We start from the raw sequence: 22,732 nt of genomic DNA on the forward strand, positions 1-22,732 counted from the left end.
AAATCAAGATAATTAATAGTCTAAACTACACAACTAATGAAAGTGTTATTTGCTCACAGTGGACAAGGAGCTTTTAATAAGGCTGGTTTAAGTATGCTCATTTTCCTGATTTCCATCTATATTTCCTAATGAAAAGCTGCTGAATTTCAATAAGATCTATATTGGTTCTTAAATTTTCCAAAGAGTTAAAATTTCAGTCCTGGGAGGAAGTATGAATTAATGTTGGGGGTGGGGGAGAGTGAGAGGAATTTGTAGGAGGAATAAGTAAATGTGATAAGAGGTTTGAAAGTATTCAAGCCCAGCTTTTACTTCATCTTTTTTCCAGTATCTCCCAGTCTTGCCTTCCTTATCCATTCTCAGTTTTCTGACCTGGCCTTGCCCTCACATTCCTAGGTATTATTCTGTACAAGGAGGCAATTCTGGGAAAAAAAAAAGGTATGTGCATAAATGTACTTTCAGTCAACCAGATTGAATGACCAAAGGGGCTGTGATAATTCTCAATTCTCTTTATAAAGACTCAATTTTTATCTTCAAAAAGGCAAAGCTATGAAATACTGCTTTTATTAGTACATTTAATTAAATGATTGATAAAAAAAATGTTTGCTTCTTATTGAAACCTGGATGGAAAACACATTGAGATTAATTAAAGTAGTTGACAAAGAGAAGGCAGTTTTAAAATCTCAACTATTTATTGTACTATGTTATCATATTATAGACATATTTGTATATAAAATAGGTCATGACAAAGTAAGCATTTTCCTTTTAGGGAAAACCACCTTAACTAATCCATATATTTTAAAAAGTTCTCTCTTGGCATGTTGCTTTCAAAAATAGGGTGATATATGGTACTTTCAAGGATTCACTTAAATAAACAGATCATCAACAGCAGTTTATAACTATACAAAGACAGGCTATATTTTTCTCCTTTTCAGTGTCTTCTATAAGTGAACTTATTCATAGCTTAGCAGTACAGGTATTGGGAGTATTTGTTGGACACTCTGAAGAAAGTTTGAATTCAGTTTCGGCTGGTGCTGTGGAGAGAGTCCACAATGATTTTATTATACTCTGAAATCTGTTTAGTCACATTCTTCATAACTGGCCGATAATCGCTCTCTTGACTCTTAGTTGCAATGACTGATTAAGAGAGTTAAGGGAGAAAAAAAAAATCACCAGTAAAAATCTTAATTTCATTATGGCCATTTCCACCTATTCAAAACAGAATTATGGATGCTATGAAAAAACCAGAAACATTTTTTTTTAAATACTGTTATTTTAATAGAGTAGCTTGCATAACAAAAAGAACTAAACAAAATATTATCAGTTTACCTAACCAGAATGGAAAAAGCATTTCTTCTCTTTAATAGTTTAATGGATTTCAATGCCAACTTTTTTCACTATATTGTCAACAGGTTTCACTTTGGTAAGTAATATAACTCCTCATGCTTTTAAGCAATACTAACTTTAGCTGTTTTTTATATTAATGATGTTTTTAAATTAAGCAGTATTATTGAGAGTAGAGCCACTGCATATTTTTTTCCCACTGAGAATGAAAATGCTTCCTTTCAGCAAATTCAGCAATTCTTTATTTATTTATTTTTTAAAACCCTTACCATCTGTCTTGGAGCCAATACTGTGTATTGGCTTCAAGGCAGAAGAATGGTAAGGTTAGGCAATGGGGGTCAAATGACTTGCCCAGGGTCACATAGCTGGGAAGTGGCTGAGGCCAGATTTGAACCTGGGACCTCCCGTCTCTAGGCCTGGCTCTCAATCCACTGAGCTACCCAGCTGCCCCCTAAATTCAGCAATTCTTTAGGTGGCATATAACCTGTTCTATTATGAATAGCAGTGATTCTCAAAGGAACCTCAGTGGTAGAACCCTTTAAACAAAACTCTGGTGAACTTTTATAGTAAAATTATCTAAAATTAGTCTTCAGTGCATATTGTCAAACAGCATAAGGTTGATTTAAAAATCTATAAAACTTGAGTCTTTCAGGTTTCCTTGCAACACAGTTTAAGAAAAAAACTGGCATAGAGCCTAGAGCCACAAGAAATTATATACCTCATGTGTAGCTGCAGCTGCCCAACTCTATGATGGGATCTGCAGAGAGAAGGAAATAGTAACACTCAAGCCAAGAAAAGAAGTTGGGAGGCAGGTTCTGTTCCTGCTTCTCTCCAGGAAGTTCTCCTGTGATTCCTAATTCCACTATAATAGTATGGACTGCCTAAATAGGGATAGTCTCACTGGAGAGAGGCAGAATCAGGATAAGGCATATATACCTTTAAGTTGAGTTTGAAAACTGAATTCCTTGAGTATTATCACCAAAAACTGGCATGCCATAGAAAGTGGTGTTTTCTGGCACTAAAAATGGGCATTTCTAAGTAATTGTTTTTTAGGCCTTTCCCTACCCCACTAGAATGCTCTGCTCTATGACAGTGCCTATCTTGCCCAATTCCAGCTCTGAGTGGAGGAGTCCAGGATTCAGACTCAGACTTCTCCCTCCTCCCTGGGTTTGCCACCATTCCATGCCTTCCTTGTTCCTTGCCAGAAATAATGGAGGTGGTGACGGCAGCTGTGCCCAGGGCGCTTCATAATACTCTGATTCTGAAGTAGCAGCATCCTGTAGTATGCGATGTGCTTTCACTGGAGATCTGTGATTGAAACCCTAAGAAAATCATCTGGGCAAGTTTATTAGTAGCTTTTTAAAGGATACATTCTTTCATCACAAAGTTATTTTGCTCATGATGTTGCCATTTCCTCTCCAAATTTGTAAGCTGAAAACAAAAAGAAAAGTGTTAGCAAGTTCCCAAACCCAACAAATATACACCCTTTATAAGAATAAGGGAAAAAAATCCTCAACTTTAAATCTTATCAAGTCCTGGCATGCAATTATGCTGATAAGGCCAGAATAAACACAAAAGAAATTTAGAAAGGAATAAACAATAGAAAATAAATTTACAAATATATAATTGGTCTCTAAAACAGCTTTTATTTCATTTGTTTTCAAAACAAAGGGCATTTCTAACAATGAACATGTAAACTGATAGATCCTTATGATTTACTATCTCTCCTTTCTAAAACAAGAAGCAATTCAAACAGATATACATAGAATAGAGGCTGAGCATTTTTCAGTACAAGGAACACTGGATATAAGTTGAGATCTGGTTCTAGTCTCACTTTGAATATTAAATAACTGTTACTTCAGTTAAAGTTCTTCATATTTCTGGGTCTCAGTTTCCTTGCTTGTAAAATCAGTAAGGTTAGACTAAGGATCATAACTTGGAACAAGAAAAGATTTTAGAGATCATTTCATCTATGCCCTCTTACATGAGAAAAGATCTCAGGAAGTAAAGTGAGAAGCCCAAGGTACCTAGTTAAACTGATCTCTATGGCAAATTGCTAGCACTTTAATTTTGTGTTTTGTTAGATCCCAAATATCTCCTATAGAATTTGTGAAGTATAACACCACAGACGATACTATACATCCTAACACTGTCAAAGAGTTCAGCTCTATAGGAGAAACTTCCTTATTTCCAGAGCTGAGTTTCCTGATTGAAGCCAGAAGCTATGATAAGAACAGAGCTGCAGGGAGAAGATTATAAGAGGGCTGGTGAAATGTTGGCATTGTTTCAATAATTTCAGCATCAACAGGAAGCTAATGTGGATATTATATTGATGGCTGCTTCCTCAGAAGACAATTTGACTGGTATAGTATTAAACTTTTTAAAAAAATCTATTCAATGAATCAGGCTTTTCTTTTATTAGACATATAAAGTATTCTTCTAAGCAAATTATGGATTAAAATGCTTAATATTTGAAATTACTATAAATTTATATCTTTATACAAAAATCAACTTTATTTCCTTAAAAAATAAAGAAATGAAAAGGACCTGAGCCTCCCTCTCTCACTCTGTCTGGAAGTGCTCTTCCTTAGGCAACCTCACCCCATACTTCCCTACATCCCCAGCTCCTGGTTGTGGCACTTATAGACATGCACCACCACACTCTGCAAGCACTTTCATTTTGAAAGATATCCCTCCCTTCAACCTAATGGAAAGCGATGGTGACATGACAATAGTAGTTTTGTCCAGCACATCTTTTCTACAACTACCTAGAAAACATACAAGACCAAATTCTGATTAGGAAAGCCAAGAAAAAGTCACAATGAGCAATTTTTTTTCAGCCTAGGGTAACTTAGGAAGACAAAAAGAGAAATCTAGGGAAACTGAGTTTGGAGCTGGCCAGGAATACAGTATAGCAGAAACAGAAGCAGCAGCAGCTGGGATAGAAAGCATTCCAGTGCCCAGGGACTGAAAAGGAACTGAGACACAGCAGTAAAGCAGGAAGTCCTAAATTAGAATGAGATCCCAGAGGATCTCTGAACTGCTCTGGCCACTCTATCACCAATTACTCACTTCTAGATCACAGATCCAAAGTTGATAGGAGTGATTATGAATGAGGGAGGGACCTACTTGAATATTGAGCAAGGAATAAATTACAGAAACTTATCTGTGTGGCTCTAAGCCCAAGAGCAGAACAGTGACTCAATTCTAACCTTTAGTCTAGCATATAAGGCTGCAGTGGAATAACCAGGGCAAGAGACCAAGACCAAAAGGGAGCAAGCAGTTTAGTTACTCTGAACCTGGTGAGCCTTTCAGTGAGCTAACAGTCACTGAATCTAGCAGCAGTGTATTGCAATCCGACTATGCAGAAGTTAATACACCCAACTTGCAGTGCTCAGACCAGGAAGGCTGTGAACAGAATTCTCCTTAGATCACAACACTTTGGAAGCAAGTTAAACTTGTAAGACTATGGACTGAGCTGGTAAAAGTAACAGAAGGAGAGAAAAGGAAAGAAGCTCAAGCTATACATATACCTCCCAGAAGTGAGTAAAGCCTAACACTAAAACAAATCAAAGTCAGGAAACAGGCTAGAAGAACGAGAAAACAAATATAAAGAGCTACTTTGGTGATAGGGAAGCTCAAGACTATAACTTGAAAACATCTATAAACAAAGATTCGGATGCAAAATCTATAAAAATTTCTAGGAGAGATAAAGAGGGAGTTTAAAAATGATTTAAAAATCAAGTGAAAGCTATGGAAGAAAGATATGAAAAGAATATTAATAGCCTGATAAAAGAGATACAGAATCTTACTGAAAAGATAACTCCTTGAAAATTAGAATTGGCCAAATTGAGTAAAGACTTCATGATACATCAGAAATACTAAAACAAAGTTGAAAGGCTGAAAAAGTAAAAAAAAAAAGTGAAATATGTCATAGAAAAAAAATTGACTTGGAAAACAGATCAAAGAGGGATCATTTAAAAATCCATGAACAATAACAACATTGTATTTTAAAAAATTATAATGGAAAATGCCTATACCTCTTAGAACTAGAAGAAAGAATAGAAATTGAAAGAATCCATTAGTCCCCTCCTGAAAGAAACCACAAAATGGAAACTCCTAAAACTTATCTCCAAAACCCAGAGCTCCTAGGTCAAGGAGAAAATATTGACAGTAAGGATCACACAAAGTTTAGTAGTCCTAATATGTAGGAAAAGATGACTTGGAATGATCCCCTAGAAAGCCAAAGCTCAGAATTCAAGCTAAACATAACCTACTCAGCAAAACTGAATATATAAACTTGCAGGGGGAAAACTGAATAATTAATGAAACAGAGGACTGAAAAGAATAGAACTAAATAGAAAAGTTCAAACATAAGATTCAAGAAAAGCATAAAAAGGTATAAGTGAGAAATCAAGGGCAGCTAAATGGCACAGTGGATAAAACGCAGAGCCTAAAATCAAGAAGAATCATCTTCCCCCTCAGACACTATCTGTGTGACCTTGGACAAGTCATTTGACCCTATTTGTTACTATTCCTTATCTGTAAAATGAGCTGGAAAAGAAAATGGCAAACCACTTCAGGTTTCTTTGCCAAGAAAATTCCAAATGGGATCATAAAAAGCCAGACATGACTGAAATATCAAACAAAAACAATGAAAGTGAGAAATCATAAAGAACTATACAAGATTAAAGTGTAGAATTAAAATAAGGGGCTGTAACAATCTCTTATGCTTTAACTGAAGTAGAAAAGGTAGGAATCATCATCTCGATCTTGGACATAGCAAGAACAAAAACTGACCTAATTAAAAAAATAAAAAAGGGAACTATATTTTGTTAAAAGTTACCACAGACAACAAATACTGAAAACACACATCAAATCAATATTGGAAACATAAGCATCAAGCTTATTTAATTTAATTAAATAACATTTAAATTCTTGAAGGAAAAGTCAATAAGTTACAGAAAGAAACAGTAAAATTATAATAGTGGGGGAATCTCAGTTTATCTCTCTTAGATATATAAACTTGTATATAAACTTAGATAAATAATATGAACAAGAAAGAAGCTAAGAAAATGAATAGAATTAAAGAAAACTTGGATATGATAGATCTCTGGAGAATACTGAATGGAAAAAGAAAAAAAGAGTATACATATTTCTTAGTGAAGCAGGCACCTTACCTTCACAAAGACAGATCACATATTAAGGCATAAAAATCATATGAACAAAAGTAGAAAAGTAGAAATACTAAGTGAATCTTTTAAATTGTACTCAATAAAGGACCTTTGAAGTATAGATAAAAAATCAATCGAAAACTAAATAACTTACTTCTAAAGAATTGGTAGGTCAAATCAAACCACAGAAATAATAATTTCATTAAAGATAATGATAAAAATGAGACAACATAACAGAATTTGTGGGATGCAGTCAAAACAGTACTTAGGGGAAATTTTTGCCCCTAAATGCTTACATAAATAAAGAAAAAGAGTAGATCCACTAATTGGGTATGTACTTAAAAAATTAGAAAATCAACAAATTAAAAAACCCTAATTAAATAACAACTTAGAAATCCTTAACATAAAAGGAGAGAATAACAAAAATAAAAATAAAAATAAAAAAGACAAACCATTGAACTACTAAATAAAACTAGGAATTGATTTTTTGAAAAAATATGCTAGATTAAAATTAGATAATCAGATTTTTAAAAGAAAACAAAATTACCAGCATCAGATGGCATAAGTGATGAAGATGAGATAAAAGCAAATATTTGGAGTTATTTTGTCCAACTATATGCTAATAAAACTGATAATCTAAATGAAATAGATGTATATACAAAAAAGCAAAATAGGAAGCAGAATACTTAAAATAACTCTTAGAAATTGAATAAGCCATTAATGGACTGCCCAAGAAAAAAATTAGATCCAGATCAATTTGCAAAATTCTGTCAGACATTTAAAAAACAATTCCAATACTACATAAATGATGTGAAAAAAAGAAGGAGTGCTACCAAATTCTTTCTATGATACAAATATGGTTCATATCTAAATCAGGTATAGCAAAAACAAAGAAAACAAACTGAAATAGACCAATTTCCCTAATGAATACTGATGTAAAATTTTTTAAATAAAATATTACCAAAGAGATTACAGTAATGTATCACAAAGATCATACATTATGACAAGGACACACATATAGAGGGCTGATTCAATAATAGGAAAACTATAATAATAAGTGACCACTTCAACATGAAAATCTTGTTTAATAGATGCAGAAAATATATATATATATATATATGTACATATATATATAAATAAATAGATGCAGAAAAACTTTTCAACAAAGTACTATACTCATTCCTGTTTAAAACACTAGAAAACACAGAAATGAAAGGAATTTATTGCTTCTTATTTCTCTGTGATGCAGGATATCAATCAATTGAAGAATGGCTAAACAAGTTATAGTATATGAATGCAATGGAATATTAATTTACTGTGAGAAATGATGAAGGGGATGGTTTTAGAAAAACCTGGGAAGATTTGTATCAACTGATGAAAAATGAAATGAGCAGAACCAGGAGAATAATTTATATAGTAATAGCAATATTTTAGAGGGCAGCTGGGTGGCTCAGTGGATTGAGAGTCAGGTCCAGAGATGGGAGATCCTGGGTTCAAATCTGACCTCAAACACTTTCTAGCTGTTTGACCCTGGGAAAGTCACTTAACCCCCATTGCCTAGCCCTTACTGCTCTTCTGCCTTAGAAACAATACACAGTAGTGATTCTAAGATGGAAGATAAGGGTTTAAAAAATAGCAATATTTTAAAGATAATCGAATGTGAAAGAGTAACTGTTCAATATAGTGACCCATCACAAATCCAAAGGATTCATGATAAAACATGCTTTCCAGCTCTAGTCAGAGAAATGGACTGCCAACAATATTCCAACCTATGATCTTTAAAACTGATCTGCCACCCACTACTTTCCCTACATGCTTTTCTTATACAGCTGTAGATAACTATGAGGGAGAAGCAAGAAAGATTCATTATACATTAACTTTCACACCCCACCCCATTTAAAAATTAAACCTTAAGAACTTTTGTCTCCTTACCTGAGAATGAGTCTCATTCTCTTGCAATTGAGTCTTTAATGTCTCATACTCGCAATTTAGTTTCTCCATTACTTTCTTATATGTATTTCTGCGTTTTGATAATGCCGTTCTTGCTTTGTGGAGTTTCTAGGAAAAAAACCACAATATTGAATATATCATGAAGAATATAATAAAGACTAACAACATTTAATTAACCACAATAGAGAATATAAAGGTGTAGTTATCTTAATTATGGCTACATCACTGCCTATTATGAGGAGGAGGAGTACAGAATACCCTCCATCCTACCCTAACACATACTGCCTGCTGGTGACCAGGTTGGAACACTGCCTACTTGCCCAAAGTAGCAGGTGGGATGATTAAGGGGAAGTACCCCTGACCTTTGCCTGCCAACAATATTCCAACTGATAATCATTAAAACTGATCTGCCGCCCACTATTATCCCTATGGTGAGCAAATTTCCACATCTATTACTTCCTTTATCCATGTATTACTGGTTAGAAGCAACCTATCTCTACTTCCATTCTTTCATTCCTATTCACTCCAAATCTATACTCATGTCTCATTCTATGGTGAACAAATTTCCCTCATTCCTTGATCTCTTCCTCTCATGCTCCTCCCACCTATTTGCTCTCACTGAGACCTGGCTTCCCTCACATGGAATTGTATTGCTGGCCAATGTCTCCAACACTGGATTGCACACTACCAAAATAATGGTTCTATATGGCAAATTATAATATTTCTTGCTCTCTACTGCCACTTCCAGAATTTCCTTTGCTGATATCATTCAGGACCTTATCTTTCCTTGAAATTCTACTTCCATTTCAAATCATAGTGGCTATTTTGTACTGCATCCCCAGTTATTTTCCTTCTCTTCTCAAGGTATTTAGCACTTGTCACTGTCTTTTTCCTCTCCAAATCCAGGTTCCTTATACAGATGTCTTCCACATTTAAGTTGGTCCTCCTTCAAACTCACTAAGTCCCCAATTCATCAATCTCCTCAAAGATCATGACTTACTACTAAACTCCACCTTAGCATACAAGGAAGTTTATTTATTCCCTGCTTCTCACATTAACCAGAAGTTGTCCACTTTCTTAATAAAATAACAATGACATCTCTCTTTCATATAATAACTCCTATCTTTCCCTTATCCCCTATTCCATATCACTTTTAAATCTATTCTTTACCCTCATTTTGATTTACAATCTTTATACTTCTCAGTACTTTTTTGTGCTATTATCTCTGCTCTGATTTTCTATCTTTCTAATATGGAACTTAAAGTTTAGCTAGTTCAACTCTAGATTTTTCTCTAATTTTGAATCTCTTGCTTTTTTGTCCTGATAAAGCATTCCTTTGGATTATTTACACCATTTACCCCCTCTACTTAACTCACTCAGTCACTGCTTGATGGAACTCTAACAAGTGGCCATCCTGTTGAGTGGCTGAAGTATAATGGAAATTGGAGTCATAGTAATTTGTAACTATTAGTAGTTAGAGGAGGCATCCTCATAGTTTCTTGAATTTATAAATTCACCCCCTTTGCCTTATTAACTGCCTACCTGTTTCTTGCCAAACCTCTACCCTGAGATGGAAGAAGTGACACTGGATGAGTTTCTATTGTTCAATTTCAACTGGGTCCCCATTTGAATAAGGCAATCTTTTCTTTTTAACATTCCCTATTTAATTTTTCATTAATAGCTTTTCCAAGATGTTTTCTTCTCTCCTTAAGCCCTTCATATCTCCCTTTCCCACTCTCTTCCCCACAACTTATGTTTTAGTTTACTTAGAAAACCAAAATCTAACACTCACTCTGACCCAAGCTACCTATTCGTTTTTATCTCAAACTCTCTAGACATCTTTCCCCACTCTTGCTTACCTCCTAGTCTCTTACAATAAGATCTTCCTTCTTATGCCCTTGTTTTCATTCCCTCCTATTTTCTCTAGCAGATTACAACATCAATTATCCTCTCTCTCTATCCCCATCGTCAATCTCTCTCTATTGGTTCCTCTGCTATTGAGTTTAAACATACTTGTCTCTGAGACATTTAAAAAGCAATGATACAATAAAAATTAGAAAAGAAAATAACATGAACAATTAAAAAAATGAACACTTCTCCCCCCAAAAAACTAAACTAAATACAAGAGAGCATAAAGAAGCTTAGAAGGGGACACAGACCAGCAAGGAAGTATTCAAAATCCCAAGTTATATCAACACACATTCATACACACATATAAAACAAAAAAATGTACCTTGTAGCATGGGGAGACATTTCATAGAGTTTAATACGTATTTCTTTTTAAAAATTTTCTCTGTTTTCCTTCGTATAGGAAAATGTTATATAATGATGTTTTTCAAATTCTCACCAATAATAAAAAAGGAATTTTCTTTTTTAAAAGCCCATGCTAATTACTTAAAATCTCCAAGCTATATGGATCAAAAGCTTTCAAAATAAAGATACTTACTTAGCAGAAAATTTCTATCAATAAAAAAAAAGAGCAGATCAATAAACTGGACATGCAACAACAATAGCAACACACTTAGAAAAAAATATTAAAAAGCTCCCAATTAAATACACAAATACAAGTATCCTAAAAATTAAAGAGTTTAAAAAATCAAAAGTAAAAAAACACCATTAAACCAAAAAATATAAGCAGAAGATAGTTTTATGAGGGAAAAAACCCAATAGCTATTTTAATTTTAAAAAGGGAAACCTAATAAACAGTACCAAATGAAAAGGGAGAATTCACAAGTAAAAAAGATGAAATGAAAGCAATTATTAGAAGATATTTTGTCCAAGCAAATGTCAATAAACCTGATAATCTAAATAAAATGGATAAATATTTTTCAAAAATACAAACAACCCATAATTACAGAAGAAAAAATAAAATACTCAAATAAACCTATCTTAGAAAAAGAAATTGAACAAGCCATAAATAAGCTCCTTAAAAGAAAAATTCCAGGGTCAGATGGATTTAAAAGTGAATTCTGTCAAACATTTTAAAAAATCATTAATTCCAATAACATATAAACTGTTTGAAAAAAGAAGTAAAGAGGTGCCTGCTGCCAAATTCCATCCATTATACAAATATGGTCTTGATACGTAAGTCAGAGGAAACCAAAGCTGAGAAAGAATACTATAGTTGAACAGTGATGAAAAAATTTTAAATAAAATACTAGCAAACATTAAATATTACAAAGATCATATATTTGGCCAGATGGGATTTATACCAGAAAAGCAGGGCTGGTTAAATTATCAGGGAAATCATAAGCAATATAACTGACCATATCAATGACAAAAACAAAAGAAATCATATTATTATTTCAATAACTACAGAAAAAGCTTTTGTCAAAATATAACACTCATTTCTATTAAAATCATTAGAAAGCATGGGAATCAATGGAGTTTTTCTTAAAATGATATGTAATATCTATATAAAACCAAGAACATGCATTGTCTGTAATGGATAAATTAGAAACCTTTACAATAAGATCAGGGTTTGAAACAAGGAAGCCAATTATCACCATTATTATTTAGAATTGTATTAGAAATGCTAGCTATAGCAGTAAGACAAGAAAAAGAAATTGAAGAAATAAGAAAAGGATAAAGAACTCACTTTTTGCAGATGATAATGATGGTTTACTTAGAGAACCCTAAACAGTCAACTAAAAAAAAACTAGTTGAAACAATTAGAATAAGATAAGGATAGGCATCTATATTATACTGTTTTAGAGTTTGCAAAATACTCTACATACATTATCCCACATGATTCTCACAACAGGTAGCTTTTATCCATATCTCCTTTAATGCTAGCACTTTTCTTCTGAGATTGCTTCCAATTTATCTTCTATAAATCTTATGTGTATATAATAATTTTCATGTTATTTCCTCAGTTAGAACTTCTTTAGGACTGGGCCTGTTTTTTGTCTATCTTTTATTCCTAGCACTTATTATAGTAACTGGCACACAGTAAGCTTTTAATATCAACATCCCATATGAGACAGGTATTGTCATTATCTTCATTTTATAGAAGAGGAAACCAAAGGTAGAAAAAGTCAAATGCCTTGCCTGGAACACTCAAGTAGAAAGTACTTCTCTTTTCTGTGACTATTGAGCAAGTATTTTTTCAGTGCTTATATTTTACTAGTTTTAATCTCAGAACAGACACAGTTACTCTGGACTCTAGTTTTACTTTTTAGTATAAAATCTTATTTCTTAATATTTCATATAATTTTCAAACTATCTTACATTTTAAAGTTTTATATACTGATGCTACTAAATTCCCCCAATGTTTATTAATATTGCTTCTAAAAAACTGTTCAAATGTGGTGATTTGAACACAAAGTAATGTTTTAAAAATAATAAAAAGTGCTGGCACACATTTCTGTTTGACCTAAATGATTCATTATTTCTCCTGGTCAAATTCTAAGTTAAAATTCTTTCTGAAAAGTATTTATTTACAATATATTACTTAATTCTGAAATGCCATTTTTCTCTTCTGAATATATATTTTTCTACCATATCTCAATATGCTTACCTGAAAAACTGTCAATTATATTGTATTAGGAAACATTGTGCATATTGCTTCTCTTTTAATTTTTATATTCATTTTGACACTTAGAGTGACTCCTGAACTCTACCACATAAGCAAAGAATATTTTAAAAATAACTTTCCAGTAATGCATTAAATTATTATGAACTGAAAGACAGGCTAGAAAGAGGAAAGACTTAGGACTCAAAGCACCTGGATTCAAATTCTGACTTTTACTTTTCTGGAGCCACTCTCCTCTCTGTACCTTAGTCTAAAAACAAATAACATCTTGTGCTTGAAAGTCTGCAAAGCAATTTACATATATTATCTAAGTTGAGCCTCAAAGCAACTTTGTGAGACAGTTTCCTCATTATCAAGATCCTTTACAGCTTTAAATTTACAATTGTATAAAAAGGATTTAGAGCAATTCATCTTGTAGTATATGTAATATATGTTAGATGACTTAGAAAGGAACACTGATAGATAAATAAGAAACAATAAAACTGTTTCCACATTACCTTTTTCTTTTCTTCACCTGATGACTTCAAAGCTGGCAAATCACTGTAGGTTTCTAGATCTTTTGTCATTTGCTGAATTTTAGTTTTTAGAGAAGTTTGTTCTTCAGTCATCTTACTTTCCAGGAGTTCCATTTTCTGTAAATCCAACTGGAGACGCTGACTATCTGGAACAAAGAAGGTCAAGGTGCAGAATCAATGAGAACTTACATTTTCTTCACAGAATCTAGTCATCTCTGCTTTCTTATCTCATACATTGTGAATATAAAATGGGTTTACAGAAATGTGAATTATTAGGTGCTACATAAATCTGATGTGGTATTGTTGGCCACTACTTGAAAAGCTAATCGTTTCTAGCTTTAGCAAGTGCTAAATAAACTATTTTATAAAAAAATTATAGCTCAAATTTATATAGTACTTTAAAGTCTGCAAAAAACTTTTCACATTGAATCTCAATTTGTCTTCAATAATAACTCTGTGAGCAACAGGTGCTATTATTATCCTCATTTTACAGATGAGGAAATTGAACCTGAGAGAAATGAAGTTACTTACCAAGGATTACACAGCTATTAAGTGTTTAAGGTAGGATATAAACTCAAGTCTTTCTGACTCAAAGTTTCGTATTATCCACTGTACCCCCTTTTCCTTCACAAAATATCTTCTTTTCCCATTGCTTTCTTTTTTCTGTCAGTATGATAGGATGTAGTGTGGTAGAGCAGAAAGAACACTGTCTTTCGAATCAAAAGACCTGAATTTAAAACCTGCCTCTTATATTAACATGTGTAACCATCAGCAAGTCACTTAATCTTGCTAGGTCACAGATTCCTTATCTGCAAACTGGACTGGTTGGTCTCAGATATCTCTTCTATCTCTAGATAGAAGATTCTATAATACTGGCAGTACAGAAATAAGTAGTGGTATCTCTTATTGGAGTAAATCAGAAAATTTACTAAAGATTAATGAGTAAATTTCTGAAACAATACAAACAACCAATACACTCTCCTACCAGGGTACAGAGAGTCCAAGGGAAAAGTGGATTCAAGCTTAGAGCATGTGATATGGCAAAGGGATAACACATAACTTCTGGTTGCTTAGAAATCTTTTTTCACTTCCTGTTGAGGAGCACTGATGAAGTTCCTTTTAGCATAGTGTAAATTTCTTATTGTTCTCATGTAAAGTTCTTAAGCATATCTAGTTTGTCCTCAGTTTAAGGGATTGGATTCTTTCTTGGGAGTTTAGTTGAAATGTTTTCCCCTCTTTTGTTAGGTAGGCATTGGAATCTCTCAGGTCTGTTCATTGTTCACTGTTCAATGTTTTATATAGATGACCCAAGGCATATGTAACCACGCTTCCTTAGCCAATCCAAACACATTTCCTCTACAATATCATTCCAGCTTTTCTACACTTAATCTAAAGCCTATGAATGATTAATCAATCAATAAAGAAGTGTTCTCACCCAATTAAGGTATCACACTTATGAGCACATTGATACACCAAATGAATTCCATCCTTACATAATTTAAAACACAAAATATATACATGGTAATTTTGGGAGAGGTACCAATGAGGGAACAGGAAAGACCTCAGGTAGGTTAAGATTACCCTGAACTTTGTAGGAAATTAAATATCATAAGAGGCACAGGTAAGAAAGTTTCTCTTCAAGCTCCATAGCATAGTGTGGAACATTACAATGTATGAAGGTGGATAAAATATGTCTGAAAAGAGAGATTGGAGATTGTGAAGGATTTCAAAGCCAAATACAATGGTTTATGTTTTATTCCAAGTGGCAGGATGAAACCACTGAAGCTTTTGGAGAAAAAAAAAACATTCTCTCAACATAACCTGTGGTTTAGGAATATCATTTTGTCAACCAAGTGAGAATGGAATGGAAAGGGACTTGAAGGAGGGAGGAGCCTTTTGCAATTTTGCAGGGGGCCCAATGGGGACCTTGCTAAGGGTAGTAGTTGTGTGAACAGAAAGATTAGGATGGATGTGAGAGTGGAATTGACAGAACTTGGCAAATGATTAGACATATGCTGTAAAGCAGTGAACAGTCAAAAAGGACTACTTGTTTCAAAACTAACTATAAAGATTTTATTGTCCTTAATAAAAAATAGAAAGTTTGATGGTGCCTTCACAAAAATTGACCATATAGCAGGGCATAAAAACCTCACAACCAAATGTAAAACAGCAGAATTATAAATGCATCCTTTTTATGCCATAATGAAACATTCAACAAAGGATAGCAGAAAAACTAAAAATTAATTGGAAACTAAGTAATCTTATTCCAAAGAATATAAGGGTCAAAAGAATAAATCATAGAAACAATCAACAATTTCATTGAAAAGAATGATGATGAGGAGACACCATACCAAAATTTATGAAATGTAGCCAAACCTGCACTTTGGGAAAATTTATATCTCTAAATGCTTATATCAGTAAAATAATGAAATGAAAAATGATCTGCGGATCAATGAACTGGCCATGCAACTAAAAAACTAAAAAAACAATAAATTAAAAATCCCCAAATTTGAAATCTGAAAGTTAGAAAGCCATTGAACAAATAAATAAGACAGGGGGTTAGTTTTTTTTTTAAAATCTTTCCATCTTAGAATCTACACTACAACACTAAATGAGTGGTAAGGGCTAGGCAATGGGGGTTCAGTGAGTTGCCTAGGGTCACACGACTAGGAAGTGTCTGAGGTCAGATTTGAACCTAGGACCTCCCATCTCTAGGCCTAGCTCTCAATCCACAGAGAGACCCAGCTGCCCCCAAGGAGTTAGTTTTATTAAAAAAAAAAAGAGAGAGAGATAAACCATTGGTTCATTTGTTTAGAAAAAAGAAAAAAGATAATCAAATTAACAGTATCAAAAATAAAAAAGGAGAAATTACAACTAATGAAGAAATTAAAGCAATTATTGGAAGTAATTTTGCTCAACTATATGCCAATAACTATTCATTTTTAGCATTTTTAGCAAAAACTGTCAGTGAATTTCCCAAGAAAAAACCCCAGGGCCAGATGGATACACAAGTGAATTCTATAAAACATTCAAAGAGGGGGCAGCTGGGTAGCTCAGTGGAGTGAGAGTTGGGCCTAGAGACAGGAGGTCCTAGGTTCAAACCCGGCCTCAGCCACTTCCCAGCTGTGTGACCCTGGGCGGGTCACTTGACCCCCATTGCCCACCCCTGCCAATCTTCCACCTATGAGACAATACACCGAAGTACAAGGGTTTAAAAAAAAAAACATTCAAAGAATCATTAACTAAAATACAACATAAACTACTTAGAAAAATAGGTGAAGAAGGAATTCTTCCAAATTCCTTTTATGACAAATGTGGTGTTTATACCTAAACCAAGAAGAGCAAAAACAGAGAAAGAAAACTATAGACCGATTTCTTTAATGAATGTTGATGCAAAACAAAATTTTAATGCTTGCAAGATTATAGCAATATTTTACAAGGATCATACACCATGACCAGTGGGTTTTTTATCAGAAATGCAGGGATGGTTCAGTATTAGGAAACCTATCGGCTTAATTAACCATATCAACAAAATCAACAGAAACAATATATTCAATAGATGGAGAAAAATCTTTGACAAAATATAGCACCCACTCATTATATAAAACAGTGGAATTAATGTAGCTTTCCTTAAAGTAGCTATCCAAATCCATTAGCAAGCATTTTTGTAATGGGGATAAGCTAAAACCTTCCCCAACAAGATCAGAGTTGTTAAGTAAGAATGCCCATTATCACCACTACTATTTAATATTGAACTAGATATGCTAGTTAAAGAAATGAGAAGAAAAGGAAATTGAAGGAATTAGAAAAAGCAAAGCAGAAACAAAGCTATTGCTCTTTGCAGATGATATGAGAGTATACATAGGAAACCCCAAACAAAAAAAAAAACCTAATAGAAACGATTAAACTTAGTAAAGATGCAGGATATAAAAGAAACTCACATAAATCATCAGTATTTCTCTTTACTACCACCAAGGTCCAATAGCAAGAGATAGAAATAGAAGTAAGTTCCTTTTAAAATAACTGTAGACAATATAAAATACCTGGGAGTATACCTACCAAAACAAATCTAGCAACTATATGAACCCAATTACAAAACACTTTTCACACAAATAGTCAGATTTAAAACAACTGGAAAAACATTAGTTGTTCATGGATAGGCCAAGCTATTAATAAAAATGACAGTTCTACCTAAATTATTTTACTTATTCAGTGCCATACCAAACTGCCCCAAAATATTTCATAGTGTGAAAAATAATAACAAAATTCGTTTGAAAGAATAAAAGGTCAAGAATATCAAGGGAATTTAAAAAAATATGAAGGAAGGAAGCCTAGCTGTATTGACTAAGAAATTCTGTAGCACGTCAATGGAATAAGTTAGATAATTAACATACAGTATTTAATGACCATAGTAACTAGTATTCAATAAACTCAAAGATCTGAGCTTTTTGGGGAAGAACCCACTACTTGATAAAAACTCCTGGGAAATTGGGAATACTTATTTCTCATTTTAAAAAATTATAAAGAAATTTAAGGTGTATTACAATGTATCTTTCTCAAATTAAAGAGATGAGGGTGTGGGAGGGAACAAGAGCCTTAATGGGTTAGTGAAACTTGAAATGATCATAAATAGGACAAGAAATGTGCTGAGGGATTGGAAATTTTTATAAGTGACTGAAAACTTAGCTTTACTTAATAGGCTTGTAACTTAAGTGCAGGGCAGAGAAGTATTGCATTGGATAGAAAACCAGACCTAGAGTCAAAAAGACTCCTCTTCCTAAGTTCAAATCTGGCTTCAAATACTTCATAGCTGTGTGACGCTAGGCAACTCACTTAACCCTGTTGGTCTCGGTTGCCTCATCTGTAAAATCATCTGGAGAAAAAAATGGCAAACCATTTCTGTATCTTTGTCAAGAAAACTCCAAATGAGGTCACAGAGTCAGACACACCTGAACAACAAAAAACTTAAGTGAATGGCTAATTTGAAGATGCATTACACAAATTTAAGAATCATCCCAATTAGTTTTTCCTATAGAAAAAGGGAAAATAATTGGTTAGTATAGGGTAAAGTTTATCTTCCTTTAACAACAATTTCAATTAAAAGCAAAAAAAAAAAAAAAAAAAAAAAACAACTCCTCAAGGGGAAGAGACAGGAAGAGGATGCAGTCTAGTTCCTTCTGATATGCAATGGAAGCTGCAGAATTTAGCAAGCAGTTTGTTCACAGTAGCAAAATCTGAAACCAAACTACTTTGACCCAGGGAAATGTTTCTGAGAAACTATGCCATCAGCATATTTGTTTACCCCCTAGAGTTTCCTTTCTAAAAATATAAATAAAAGCTGTAGTTGACAGACAGCTTGCCCCTATTAATGCAATACACTGTCGAAGACTAGGAGAATCCCTCCTTTGGCCACAAGGGTATAATTTTTTATTAAGCTTGGGAAACACTCCAAAAATTGGAATGTACAATCCATTATTCCTCCAAAATGGATGTTTATTAAAGCCTTTTATTGTAAATAGGAAATTAAGAAAATTTCTAGAATACACATATAGAGTTAAAATTAATGCTGAAAAAAAAAAAAAGGACAACTGATTCATGGATGAAATGATATACCAAGTCAGTACCTACAGATTTGATTAAAGTTAAATTTCTAATAAAGTTTTTTTAATCACAGATGTAAACAAGAATTTTAGTTCCCCATACATTTTTTAACCCCTTATAATTGGAAATGTTTAAATCTACATTCAAACTCCAGCAGTTATTTCTTTGGAATTACGTAGTATTTTTCATTGCAAATCTTTTGGACATACACTCTTTTTATTTAGATTCCTTCTAAAGGCCCCAATAATGATAAAGTACTTAGAAGTTACATGTATCATTTTCCCATATAGAAAAGTAAACAGTTTAACCTCATTGTCTGTCTTGTGATTTCTCTTTCATGTTTACTTTTTTAGGCTTCTTGAGTCTTATTTGAAAGTCAAATTTTCTATTCAACTCTGATCAGGAATGCGTGAAAATCCTCTATTTCATTAAATATCTGTTTTGTTTTGTTTTTTCTGAAGAACTATACTTGGTTTTGCTGGATTGGTTATTTTTCTTTCTTTTTTTTTTTAATCCTTACCTTCTGTCTAAGAATCAATACTGTATATTGGTTCCAAGGCGGGAGAGTGGTAAGGGCTTAGGGAATGGAGGTTAAATGACTTGCCCAGGTTAACACAGCTAGGAAGTGTCTGAGGCCAGATTTGAACCTAGGATCTCCTGTCTCTAGGCCTGACTCTCAATCCATTGAGAGCCACCCAGCTGCTCTATGGGTTGGTTATTCTTAATTATAATCCCAGATTTTTTGTCTTCTGGAATATCAAATTCCAAGTTCTCCATTCTATTAATGTGGTAGTTGCTCAATATTCTGTGTCTCCATGATATTTGAATGTTTTTTTTTTCTTCTTGTCTACTTTAAGTACTTTTGCTTTGATCTGGGATCTCTGCAATATGGATATAAAATTCCTGGGAGTTTTCATTTTGGGACCTCTTTCAGGTAGTGATTGGTAGATTTTTTTCAATTTCTACTTTACCCTTTCATTCTAGATTTCTTGGCAGTTTCTTTGATTTCTTGAATGATATTCTAGGCGCTTTCTTTAATAATAATGGCTTTCAGGTAGTCCAAACATTCTTAAATTACCTTTCCTTAATCTATTTCTAGGTCAGTGAGATATTTCATATTTTCATTGTTTTTCATTCTTTTGATTTTATTATATTGTTTCTTGATGTCTCATGGAATAATTAGCTTCTACTTACCCAATTCTAATTTTTATATGAATTATTTTTTTCAGGTAGCTTTTCTACCTTTTTCCATTTGGCCAATTCTGATTTTTTTAAGGAGTTATTTTCATTAGTGAATTTTTCTTAAGTATTTTTGATGACTCTTATGAAGTTATTGTTTTTCATAATTTTCTTCCTTTTCTCTCATTTCTTTACCTACCTTTTCCTCTACCATTCATATTTTGTTTTGGACACTTTTTTAACTCTTTTTGGAATTTTTGTTGGTCTTGTGTTCAATTTATATATTTTTTGAAGTTTTGTTTTAGCTGTTTTGACTTCATTGCCTTCTTTTGAGTTTTTGTCTCAAACTTCTCTATCATCATAGCAGTTTTTTGCAAGCAGGTTCTTTTTTTATTATTTGATAATTTTTCTTCCTTATTTCTTTATTTTGAACTTTGTTTTAAAGTTGGGCTCTGTTCTTGGAGCAGAGAAGAGAGAGGCACTGTCTCAAGCTTTAGGTTTTTTCACACTGGTGTTTTCAGAGCCATCTAGAGTTCCTGAAGCTTTAAAAGTGTCCAAGGTGGTATAATCTAGGGCAGTGATAGGCAAACTTTTTAAAGAGGGGGCCAAAGGAAAGGAAATGCTCATCTGTCAGTCTGTTTCTGAGGCAACTCTCCCGAAGTTTCATTGAATTGTATCCTACTCATTATATATTCATCAGATTAGGAATAATGTGGCAAGACCAGATAGAACATTTCAGGGGTCCTCATTTGGCCTGCAGGCTGTGGTTTGCCCATCACTGATCTAGGGAGAAGTATGGTCACTGCTCTCCTAGTTTGTACTCTAGCTCTTACCCAGGAGGAAGGGCCCCTGATCCCTTGGGAATGGAAATGATATTTTCCTCAGGGTCCCTGGATCCTTGTGACCAATAGCAATACTGCTTCTCAGAGCTCCTCTTTGACTCAAAGTAGTCCTCTACACTCTTGAATTATGACACAGAATTGTGTATATAGAGACAATGGATTTACTAAATAGCACCTGGTCCTGTATCTAGTGCTAGCACAGGGATTTCCTATAATCTCATTCTCAGCAGTTTCCTGGTCCTCTTACTGTCTCTGGTTTGAAGATTATGGAGGCTGCTGCTGCTTCTGTCATCACCACCTAGTCACACCACTGTCCATGCAGACTCTGGGCCTTTTCCACCCCCTAAAGCCCTTAATAGGTCTCTTTCCAAACCCCTAAATTGTCTTGAATTGGAAGAATGTCTCACTCTGACCTTTTGCTTACTCTGTCCCCTTAGAATTCAATTTGAGACATTATTTTAAAGTTGTTTGGAGGGGAATGTTAGGAAAGCTCAGCTGAGTGCTTCCTCTACTCAGTCATCTTGGCAATGCTATTCCAAAAACAGTTTTCTAATTCAGACAATTAAAACTGGAAATTATTTAGTTCTGCTTCAAAGCAGAAAGAAAACCTTAAAAAACAAACAAATAAAACACTCCTGTTTCAGACTAATACTATCTATAATCCACTGATGGACTATACTAGTATCATGTTTCTGAAATATAGTTTGTATAAAACCTGAATGCAGTTTGTAATTGTTGTGATTTTACTCAGTCTACAAATGTAATAGCTGTGTCTCAAACACCTTAACCTCAGTTTAATGTAAATAATAAAATAAGTCAACAAGTATTTGTTAAATGCCTACTACGTGCAAGCATTAGACTAAGTCCTAGGGAGAGAGATAAGATGATGGCTACTGGGGATGGACAGGATGCTTTAGATTCTGATACTTTATTGAATGAGTTTATAAAATCAATCAAATGTATACCATGGGTATGAATTGAATGAAAGCAGATAATGCCACACAGCAGGTGTCTTCTTGGTTGAAAAGAATCAGTCGTGCCCTCCTGGAGTTGGCTAAAATAGCAAGCTCCTTCATAATATGACATTCAAAAAGCAGGTCTTCCTAGTAGTGAAACAACTCCAGCCAAGCCCTCTGCCTCCCTTGATCGGAGAATGAATTTGTGAACTTCAAAGGGTCGAAAGATTTGGATGCCCATCACAGTTGCTGGCAACATCCTAAAACAGTAATGGCTGGTGGCAGCATCTTGGCAGTATCGAGCTTAAGAACAAACTAGACACACATAAGAAAAGTAGTTTCAGAATTATGCAAGGGCATCAATCCTTCATGAGGATTTCTATACAAATGGAGAAAATTCAAGATAGAGCCCAGTCATTCCTTTATTATATGTGCCCTCTAAGATTGAGCACACTTTCCCCCAAATTTGGTATATACATGTGAAAGGATTATGACACAGAATTTTGGAGGATTTCTTGTACCAACTATCCTTACTATACCATCTCAGTAAATATCTCTTTGTAAAAGCTATTTAAGGGGAAGCTAGGTATCAATGGATAGTCAGGCATAGAGGCAGGAGGTCCTAGGTTTCAAATCTAGC

The 22,732-nt window shown here is 33.8% G+C and overlaps 1 protein-coding gene across 3 annotated transcripts in view; it reads right to left on the reverse strand.

The window, feature by feature from the left end:
• Positions 1 to 672: 672 nt before the first annotated feature.
• The window catches only part of IFT74 (intraflagellar transport 74), a 97,503-nt gene continuing 75,443 nt past the window's right edge, over positions 673 to 22,732 (reverse strand). Inside the window, exons 18-21 of one of the 3 annotated variants that reach the window (XM_044660612.1) lie at positions 13,497 to 13,660; positions 8,448 to 8,573; positions 2,712 to 2,772; positions 673 to 1,134 (exon numbers count right to left, since the gene is read on the reverse strand). In XM_044660612.1, the coding sequence (XP_044516547.1) occupies positions 1,016 to 1,134; positions 2,712 to 2,772; positions 8,448 to 8,573; positions 13,497 to 13,660 (470 nt within the window). In that variant the 3' untranslated portion in view covers positions 673 to 1,015. Of the gene's footprint in view, positions 1,135 to 2,711; positions 2,773 to 8,447; positions 8,574 to 13,496; positions 13,661 to 22,045; positions 22,408 to 22,732 lie in introns of those variants that run through there. The other 2 variants (XM_044660621.1, XM_044660628.1) reach the window with 2 other exon arrangements.

Source organism: Gracilinanus agilis, chromosome 1, assembly GCF_016433145.1.
Source record: "Gracilinanus agilis isolate LMUSP501 chromosome 1, AgileGrace, whole genome shotgun sequence".
NCBI lineage: Eukaryota > Metazoa > Chordata > Mammalia > Didelphimorphia > Didelphidae > Gracilinanus > Gracilinanus agilis.